At 47.3% G+C, this 10,779-nt stretch overlaps 1 protein-coding gene across 1 annotated transcript; it reads left to right on the top strand.

The window, feature by feature from the left end:
• Nucleotides 1-5,792: 5,792 nt before the first annotated feature.
• Nucleotides 5,793-9,868, top strand: Defb129 (defensin beta 129). The gene is made up of 2 exons (XM_032902396.1): nucleotides 5,793-5,850; nucleotides 9,423-9,868. The coding sequence occupies exons 1-2, from the start codon at nucleotides 5,793-5,795 to the stop codon at nucleotides 9,866-9,868; spliced, it is 504 nt and encodes a 167-aa protein (XP_032758287.1).
• The last annotated feature ends 911 nt before the right edge of the window (nucleotides 9,869-10,779 follow it).

Here is a 10,779-nt window from a genome sequence, read left to right as displayed (position 1 = left end):
TGTTCCTCAAAGAGATTTAAGAATGTGTTGTCGTGCATGTGGGGTTGAGTTAATCATCACAGTAGTTTTCACCAGATTGCGCTGTGCTTAAGTAAGTCTAAAATTAACCACTAGGGGTCAGACTATCACGGTTTGAACCAACCCTGTGGCCCATAGCCCGACTTGCAGCTAGGCTGGCTCGCCAATGGGGACCCAGGATCTTCCAGTTTCTCCCCTCCCCAGTATTAAGATTACAAGTACATGACACCCACACTTGGCTGAGGCAGAAACTCAAGTCTCCACATATTTGTGTACACTGAGCCATCTCCCAAGCCTAAACTACCCACATTCTTTGTAACACACCTTTTTTTTTTTTTTTTTTTTTTTACTAAAAATCATTGATATGTGGTTTTCTCATACTTAGATACTTGGCAGAAATTTTCTCAAAAATTAACCAAGCTGATTTGTCATTTCCAAAAAGAAAAAAAAAAGTTGGGAGTATTTGTTAACAGGGCTCTTACATACACTACAATGTGTAGTTGACATTATGCCATAAAGAAATAGTGTCAAAGGCTGGAGGTGGGATGGCCCAGGGGTAAGAGCATTTGATGTGCAAGCATGAGTACCTGAGTTCAAATCCCCAGAGCCACATGGTAGTGCATGCCTTGGATCCCAGGACTTGGGAGGCAGAGGCAGGTAGATCTCTGTTACTTAAGACTATTCTGGTCTGGCTGAAGGAACGCCCATCAGAGCCTGCCCCACATGTGGCCCATACATATACAGCCACCAAACTAGATAAGATGGATGAAGCAAAGAAGTGCAGGCTGACAGGAACTGGGTGTAGACACAGCCAGAATATGGCAAATACATAGGCGAACACCAGCAGTAAACTACTGAACTGAGAACAGGACCCCATTGAAGGAATCAGAGAAAGGACTGAAAGAGTTTGAAGGGGCTTGAGACCCCATATGAGCAACAATGCCAACCAACCAGAGCTTCCAGGGACTAAGCCACTACCTAAAGACCATACATGGACTGACCCTGGGCTCCAACCTCATAGATAGCAATGAATATCCTAGTAAGAGCACCAGTGGAAGGGGAAGCCTTTGGTCCTGCCAAGACTGAGCCCCCAGTGAATGTGATTGTTGTGGGGAGGGCGGTAATGGGGGGAGGATGGGGAGGAGAACACCCATATAGAAGGGAAGAAGGAGGGGTTAGAGGGATGTTGGCCTGGAAACCGGGAAAGGGAATAACATTTGAAATGTAAATAAGAAATACCCAAGTTAATAAAGATGGAGGGGAAAAAAGACTGTTCTGGTCTATGTAGTGAGTTCCAAGACAGCCAAGGCTATGTAGAAAAACCATTCATTTCTTTTTAAAAATCTGGTATCAAGGGGCTACATAGCTAGTTCTGTGCTTAGGAGCACTGATTGCTCTTCCAAAGGTCTCAGGTTCAATTCCAGAACCCTGCATTGCCTCTCACAACCACCTGTAACTCCAGTTCTGGGGGATCTGATGCTCTCCTCTGACCTCTGTAGGTTCCAGGCGTACACAAATAAATGCAGGCAAAACACCCATATACATAAAATAAAGAAATAATAAAAGAAATGATGTCGATAAAATTTTTAAAAGAGGATGTGAAATTGAGAGGGAGAAGGGGGTCGGGTTCAGGGAAGCTAGAGTGGGTGGCAGTGGATGGATGTGACTGGTGTGCACCTGATAAATATATGAAACTTTCGAAGAATAAAAACATTTTTAAAATAACAAATGAGATTGTGGAAAAGTGACACCAGTGCCCCTTGCTTGAACATTGGTTGATCTTTGTCACCACAGTGACCAACGCGGAGAGCCAGAGTGCCTTATGAAGTGTTCTCACCCTGCCCTCCATGTTAGAGGGACTCTTGGAGCACGTGGAAAAGTCCAGCATAGAAGTCCTGGCAGCTTCTAGCTCACAGCCTGAATGGCAGCTAGAATTGACGTGAGGGAGCTTCCAGACTCCAGGCGTCAGGCTGCGAGTCTTCCATGCCAAGGACACGATCACGGGGAGTCAGCACCTCTGCTCCGCCCTGTCCGCATCGTCAACAGGGAAAAATGGTGGGAGCGAACACTACGTTGGGGGAGTCACTTCTTCCGCAGCAGTGAGCCTGCGGTGGTGCATTTTTCAGGGGTAGACATGTGTCCTGATCCTTTCTTTCCTAAGCAGAGTACATCAGTGACGCTGGTTCTTGGGGTTCGGGGCCCAGGAGGGATGATGGAGCACACTGAAGCCACAGCTCTGGTTTCTGCTCATCTCATGGCCACGCCCACTGGCCACGCCACTCAAACATCCATGGGGACAAGAAAGAGCCATTTTGGGGATTGGGGGAGAGAGCTCAGTTTGTGAAATGTTTACTTTGCGAGTGTGAGAACCGGAATTTGATCCCCAGAATGTGTTACAGCTCCGAGGGGAGAGGCATCCTGGCAGTTGGGATCCAAGGAATGCCACAAAGTAACACTGCACAACGAACCTCACACAAGAGAATTACTGGGAGAGACGCAGGAGAGTGGCTGCCTCTGCTGAGGTGAGAGGCAGCGAAGGACTGAGTGGGAGGCTGGTTTCTTGGGGGCGGAGTTTTCTGGGAGGATTGAGCTCAGGCTTCCTACCCGACACAGAACTCAACGTTTTTAAAACGCCAAGCGTGGTGGAGTACACTTATAATTTGGGGGAGGCAGAGATATGTGGGTGCCTGGAGCTCTCAGGACAGCCAGCCTACTTGCTGAGATCCAGATCAGTGGGAAACCCCAACAGAGTGACTACGACCCCCACACAAATGCACTGTGCACCTGCACACAAACAAAGGGTCTCTCACACGGGGAGGAAGGGAGGAATTCTGAAGGGAGCGAGGAAAGGGAGGAGGGAGGAAGGAGAAGGGAGGAAGGGAAGGCGGAAGGGAGAGAGGGAGGGAAAGACCGAGGGAGGGAGAGAGGGAGGGAGGAATAGTTTTTTCTTTGCAACCATTGCTGCGTTTGTGTTAAGAAGCCCATGAGACTTGGACCAGCCCAACAGAAAGCTAAGATCTCCAGTGCATCATGGGAAGGCTAAGATCTCCAGTGCGGCATAAGTCCCAGGCTAAGGCTGAGGATGAGGCTGTGCTAAGGGAATTCCAAGAGGCTGGGTATACATTGTGGATAGCCCAACAAAGCCTGGTTGAGAGCCAACGACTGTCCTGCTATCCTAACCTGCTCACCACCCTAATGAAGCCATTGCCCCAAGATCTGCAAGTCCTACATCACTGTCTCTGTTCTCATCCCTGCTCCTGGCTGCAACCCACTGCCTGTTTCATGGAATGGCAGTGGGGCGTGTTTCAGGATGGGTACCCTCAGCCTGCGTTGTACTTTGACTGGATTTTGTCTTTCTTTTTATCTGTTCTTTTCTGTTTAGAAAGAATCTTCCTATGCCGCTCAAACTGCCCTCAAATTCGCAACCCTACCGCCTTGGCCCACGGAGTTCTAGGATGGCACCACCATGCCCAGCCTGCAGGGAATACTAAGTTCATGATGCCGGGCTGCCTTCAGCCCCAGGACGATGCTCAAATGGACAACTAAGGATCCGTTAGAAGCATGGTTGGGTCAGGACCATCACCGTGATAACTGAAAAAAAAGGGAGGAAATGTTTAACTCATCGCAGAGAGTGAATATCAATCAAAGACACTGGGCACAGGAGTGACCCAGGGTGAGGGTAAGCTGGGCTGCATTCCTGCAATCATCGGGTTCCGGGATAAGCTGAGCACGTTCTTTTTTTTCCACCCCCTCGTCTGTAACATGGAGACCGTTGCACCAAGGCTTCTAGCTACCTCCCTTTTTCTGGGTATTATATATAAATGATAGGAGAAAAATAATCACATGATTGTTTTAATATTTATTTTATGTGTGCGGTGTCTTGCTTTCATGTATACACACATACCACATGTGTGCCTGGTGCCCACAGAGGTCAGAGACAGTGTTGGATTCTCTGGACCCAGAGTTATTGACAGTTGCGAGTTGCCACACGGATGCTGGGAATCGAACTTGGGTTCTCTGGAAGAGCACTGTGCATTTTTTCATATATATTTTCCTGATTATAGCATAGGTGTGCTTTTTTCATTAATGTATTTACTTCACAATTCTGATTGCAACTTCCCCTCCCTCCTCTCCTCCTAGTCCCTCCCTCTCACTCTCTCTCCCTCAGGCCCCTCTCCCTTTCTCCTCAGAGAAGGGGAGGCCTTCTATGGATATTAACCCACCTTGGCATATCAAGTTGCAGTGGAACTAGGTGCATCTTCTATTGAGGCTAGACAAGGCAGCCATTAGGGGAAAGGGGGTCTAAAGGCAGGCAACAGAGTCAGAGACAACCCCTGCTCCTCTGTTAGGGCTCCCACATGAAGACCAAGCTGCACAACTGTTACATATGGGTAGAGGGCCTAGGTCCACCCATGCATGTTCTCTGGTTGGTGGTTCAGTTTCAGTGAGCCCCTGTGGGCACAGGCTAGTTGATTCTGTAGGTTTTCTTGTGGTGTCCTTGCTCTCTTTGGCTCCTTCGGTCCTTCCTCCCCCTCTTCCGCAAGATTCCTCAAGCTCTGCCTGATGTTTGGCTGTGGGAGTCTGCATCTGTTTCCATCAGATGGGTGAAGCCTCTCAGAGGATAGTTCTGCTAGGCTCCTGTCGACACATACCATTACTTGTGTTAGCAGAGTATCATTAATAGTGTCCGGGGTGGGCTCCCCTCATGGCATGGGTCTCAAGATGGACCGGTCACTGGGTGGCCGTTCCCTCAGGTTCCGCTCCATCTTTGTCCCTGCACAACAGTTTGACCTACAGAACAAACTGTAGGTCAGAGGTTTTGTGACTGGGTCAGTGTCCCCATCCCTCCACTAGAAGTCTTGCCTGGTTACAGGAGGTAGCTGTCTCAGGTTCTATATCCCCTGTTACTAGGAGTCTTAGCTAGAGTCACCCTCAGATTCCTGGGTGTTTCCACTGTCTTTGGTTTCTGGCTTGTCCCAGAAAGCAGTATGCATTTGTAACCTCTGAGCCATTTTTCTAGCCCTAATCACACATTGTTCATACCAGGCACAGACAGTGGATAGTACATAATATTAGTCAATCTGGGGAATGTTTGCCTTCCCTGCAGAGGACCTGGGTCCATCCACATTTCCATTCAGGGCTACCTCAGGCTTCATGAGCAGTCCTGATGCTCGTCTCAACTCAGTATGCAGAGGATCAAACAGTCTGCAGACCAGGACTTACCGGAAAGCTGAGCTCCTTACCGGAAGGACCTATTCTGTAGGTCCATCTCCTCCTACACCTCTTGCTTTGACTGGAGATGCTGAGAAAGCTATGCTTGCCCAGCTCCAGCGTTAATAACAAGTGTGGGGCTGCAGAGACGGCCCAGTGCTTTAGAGCTCAGTCTCTGTTGCAGGAAACCAAAGATCTGACCTAGCACCTAAGTTGGGCCACTCATCCCTACTTTTAACTCCAGTTAAGAGGATTCAAGGCCCTCTTCTGGCCTCTGGAGGCACTGCACTTGCATACACATACCTCTTTAACGTTTTTTATCTTTTAAAATAAAAGAACAAGAAGTATAAGATCATTTTCTTTTTCTTGTCTTAGATATAGAAGTTTGTTTTTTAAAAAAACTGTTATCAAACAGAATCAGAGAAAGTTCAACTTCCCTGAGCAACACACAGACCTGCTTTGGCCGCACTTCACTGCTTATGGCCCAAGGCCATGAAGAGGCCAATAAAGGCCAGAGCTCAGGAACTGCAGCCCAGACCCTGGGCTTTTCCTAGCGCCCAGCCATGAAGCTCCTTTTCCCCCTCTTCGCCAGCCTCGTGCTTCAGTATCAGGTGGAATCAGGTAACGTGACTCCAGGTTAGGGAGGGTGGGTGTGAGGAAGCAGCATGGGGCTGCCTGTGGTGCTGGGACCCGTAAGAGATGCTAAAAGATCTCACACACCCAGAAACAGATCTGGAGAGCTGACCCAGTCCTAGACTGTGCCTGATGGAGACACCAAGGAGCTACAGGGAAAGTGGGGTACTGTTTGTGTATTCAGGAACTGTCTGACATATTATGTAGGCTCTGTCTATGTATGTGTCTCTGAGCTTGCAACTCAGCCCAGGTCTTGTAAACTCTATTTCTGACTTAATCGTCTTTTATAATCTTAAGATTCTCTTTCTCTCTCTCTCTGTCTCTCTGTCTCTCTGTCTATCTCTGACTCTGTCTCTGTCTCTGTGTGTGTGTGTGTGTGAGAGAGAGACAGAGACAGAGACAGAGACAGAGACAGAGAATACAGTGTGGTATATGACACAGAGAGAGAACATACAAACACATGCATGTGGAGATCAGAGGACAACATCAGGCGTCAGTCCTTGTCATCTATCCTGTTGAGGCAGTCTTTTGTCGTTTGCTACTGTGTATGCCAGACCAGCTGGCCTGTGGCAGGAGTGGGAGATAGTTCTGTGGGTTCTCCTGTCTCCACCTCCCATTGCCCTGTAGAACACCAGGATTGCAGAGGCCTGCACCACTGCATCTGGCTTTACACAGGCTTCAGGGCCCACATCTCAGGTCCTTGTGCTTACACAGCAAGTGCTTTGCCCACTGAGCCTTCTCCTCAGCCCCCATTAAAACCACCTCTTAATGCAAAGGCCTAATCTCCATATACCTCTGTGCACTAAGAATGAAATCTTTACCTCTGTGTTAAAAACACTTTTAGGATTAATTAAGCAGGTCTATGTCTACATATCCCCTTTTCCAGAAGAGTCTTACAATTTCTCTCAGACTCTGTCTTCCTGGAAACCCTCCAACTACCATAAGGGTGTCTAGGGACACACTGTAGCACATGAAAAGGGAGAAAGATGGAGGGTCGTTTCTGTGATCAAGAAACACCCGGCTACTCGGAGGACTCACAATGAGTCAGACGAAGAAAATAAAGAGGCAAAGATGTCTGTAATGTTCTTATGTGGGGAACACAGGCAGGTGAGTCTGTGTGTCCTTGAGGAAAGTCACTTAACCATGGTCAGCTTCAAAACTGGCAGGGGTGTAGTGGGGGCGCTGGTGTGACGGTTTCTAGTTCTAATGTGTCTTCTCTGTGGTCCTTGGAAGAGCACTGTGAATGAAGATGAATGAAAATTACAAAACAAATATATATGTGAAAATATTCTCTGGGAATTATTTATGTCTTACTGACATACATCAATTATATATAATAATCGGATTCACTATGGCATCTTCATATGTACATAGTGTATTTTTATTGGATTTGCTCCCCACCCTCACTTGCCCCCTCCCACTCCTGCTGATGCCCAGTCCCATGTCTCCTGTCTGTCCCTTTCTAACTTGGTGTCTTTCTATTTTTTCGTGCCTCAGTGAGTTTCATTAGGGTTGCTTTCAGAAGCATGGGCAATGGGCTCTCTAGAGGAGCATGGGTAACTTATCAGTGGCTACACCACCAAGGAAAGTGTCTCTTTTCCCATCATGCTCCACTACATAAAGATCCTCAGGAAGAGGTGAGGCCTCTTGAACCCCTCTTCCTTCCACAGCAGGATGCTGACAGACTCGGTCTAGTGCAGGTTGTCACAGATGATATAACCTTTGGAAATTATCTGATGCTGAATAAATTACCTCTAATTTACATAAAACTGGTAAAATTACTAAGGTAGGTAACAGAGAAAGAAAAGATTTCTTAATTGAGGAAAAACAGTGAGAACATTCAGCAGATGAAGATGAATTCCTAAGAGCAGTGGGAAACCAGCTAGAGATGATAACGTATGGGTTATGTTAATACCAACCAAGTTGGAGCTACCGTAACAAATAAGGTCTCAGATGTGCAGAGTGTCCAAAGAGTCCAGAAGTGACAAAAGGTCATGTCCCTCGAAGCATAGGTCCAGTGATTGACAGACATTAATGACAACAACAGGCTTCAGAAAAGACAACATTCCTGAAAACCCTATCGATTCTTTTTCAGAGTTCTTTTCTTGGTTTATTTCACTTAACATAAGCCCCCAATTCCACTTCTTTCTTGCAAATGATCGTTCCATTCTTCTCCATGACCGCACAGAAGAAGACACGTTGTCTTATGCAGAAGAAAAGAAATAGTACACCTGAGGGGTTGGGGATTTAGCTCAGTGGTAGAGCACTTGCCTAGCAAGCACAAGGCCCTGGGTTCGGCCCCCAGCTCTGAAAAGAAGAAAAAAGAATAAAAAAAAGAAAGAAATAGTACACCTGAATATATACCAATGACTACCCATTGGACAAAAGAAGGCTTGCTTTGATCCGCATGCATTGTACACATACGCTGAAATCTCACCGTGAACTCACTAACGTAGCATATGTTAAAATAATAATCATGATTTCTTTCTTGAATTGGTTTTACTGACATTGGTGTTTTTATGGGATTATGGGGTGGGGAGGGGATGGAAGGCTCTGCTGGTGTAGAAGACACAAGATTGGAGGTCAAAATGCTGTCTTAGGGCTGGAGATGTAGTTCAGTGAGGGGGTGACTGCCACGAAGTCCTGCATTCAAAGCCCAGTACCACAAAACTGAAGAGAAGGAAGGAAGAAAGGGAGGGAGGGAGGGAGGGAGGGAGGGAGGAAAGAGAGAGGGAGGGAGGGAGAAGATGCCATTATGAAACCAAGACCCATACCCATGCTCTTGTGCTGGACGCCTGAAGACAAATCCAGAGTCTGCTCGTTAGCGTTCACCCTCTTTTTGTTGCTTTCCGTTCGTTGTTCTTGAGACAGAGTTTCACTCTGTGTCCCTGGTTGACCTGGAACTCTCTATATAAACCAGGCTGGCCTCAGACTCACAGAGATGCACCTGCCTCTGCCTCCCAAGTGCGGGGATTAAAGGTTTGTGCCACCGTAGCCTGGCTCCTCCATTTTGTTTTCTGAGACAGGATCTCTCATTGGCTTGAGGTTCACCAATCAGGTTAGGCTAGCCTGCCAGTGAACCCAGAAACTTGTCTGTCCATCCCTGACTCCCAGAACATGCTACCACACCTTCCTTTTCTAGATAGATTCTTAGGATTGAACTCACTTCCCTGGCTTGCATGGAGAACACTTTACCAACTGAGTTATCTCTCCATCCCATTCTTGAATATTTGTAAATTTGAGACAAGGCTTCACTGTGTAGCCCTGGCTAGCCTGGAACTCTCTATGTAGTCTAGGCTGGCCTCAAAATCACAGAGATCCACCTGTCTCTGCTTCCCAAGTGTTGAGACTAAAGGCATGTGACACCATTTGTAAGGTTACTCAAGAAAAGGAGACAAGAGACTTACTATGGGCTCCAGGTCTTCTCTGAGGCACCACCATCATCAAACACTGTCCCCAAAGGCTGACAAACTCCTCTCACTCTAATCCCCTCCGCCAGCAGTCTCTAATGATTAACGTTGGCCCAGTGGTTTCTCTCTCTCTCTCTCTCCCCCATGCAGAATTTATGGTGGTGAAAAAGTGTTTAATGGGCTTTGGGAAATGCAAAGACAGCTGCCTCCCTGAGGAAACCCAGGTACAGAATTGCAAATCCAAAAAGTGCTGCATGGGCCCCAAAGTGACAGAACTCATTAAAAGCTACCTTCGACACGAAATACCCCACATACCCGATGACGACATCGTGGAGATGATGAAGATGAGCGAGAATCTCACAGAGGAGATGCAAAGACAACAGGCCTTAGTGGCGTTCTCCCGGAGCCAAGTTGCCAAGAGCCTTTTGTCCAACATCAACTCTGCTATCATCCCAGACGCCTTCCCTGTGAAGTCTGTCACCAAGAGGACCAGGAGACACCACATGGGCAATACTGCTTTCACCAAGAGGCACACCAAACAAAGCAGGGATTCTGCCAATGCTGCCCCACCCCAGCCCCGACCTGGACCACCGTAGACATGGTCCTCACCCCCATGGCAGTGTGGAAACAGATTAGTGGGGAGCGGGTCTTTCTCCTGGGGTGTCAGGCTCCTCTCTACCTCCACAGGCATTAAAATAACTATTCTATAACCAGAAAATACAATAAATACCATTGACACTTCCAGTTTCTGTGATGTTATCACTCTTTCCAGAGTTCCCCCAGAGGACTGAGCTAGAGAGGGGTGAATTTTAAGTTTCGATGCCAGGAGAGAGCAAACCCTGGCTCAGCAAATGCTGAGCCTCGGGACTCCTCAGCGTGATGCTCATTTGATGGACTTTTCCTGTGGCAGTGGATAAGACATATTTTCTCTTATTGTAGATCTGGGGGAGGCCCCTATGCAAAGCAAAGCACAAAGAAAGCAGAAGCTGGTGGAGTTCATTTGAACAACGTTTTCCTTAGTGTAACATGTCTGAAACAACATCATTAGCATACAGATGCTATTCTGACATTTTTCACCTGTGTGGCCTTGAACCACTTATCCATATGTCAATTTATTCATTCATTACTGGCGATGCCAATGTTGTGGCGGTACTGGTACATGCCAGAACTTAGCAATCTCAGACCACACTTCTTTCTTTTTTTCCACACAATGGCATAGCCCTTGACCCCAGTCTTTGGAAAACTTTACTGCAGTCTCGTGGACAAACATCCGTGTGTGTTTCATCTGTACTACTTGATAAGATCGGTACACACAAACACCAAGGAAGTCATTATCAGAGGTAGAGGATCTGCTGCCCATTGTTTCTACCAAAAACTAGAAAAAAAATCATAAGACAGAAATTGAGGGGCTGGAGAGATGGCTCAGAGGTTAAGAGCACTGTCGGCTCTTACAGAGGTCCTGAGTTCAATTCCCAGCAACAACCATCTGTAATGAGATCTGGTGCCC

Source organism: Rattus rattus, chromosome 5 (assembly GCF_011064425.1).
Source record: "Rattus rattus isolate New Zealand chromosome 5, Rrattus_CSIRO_v1, whole genome shotgun sequence".
NCBI lineage: Eukaryota > Metazoa > Chordata > Mammalia > Rodentia > Muridae > Rattus > Rattus rattus.
The sequence above is the reverse complement of the archived record's forward strand: the minus strand, read 5'-3'. Positions and strand labels throughout refer to the sequence as shown.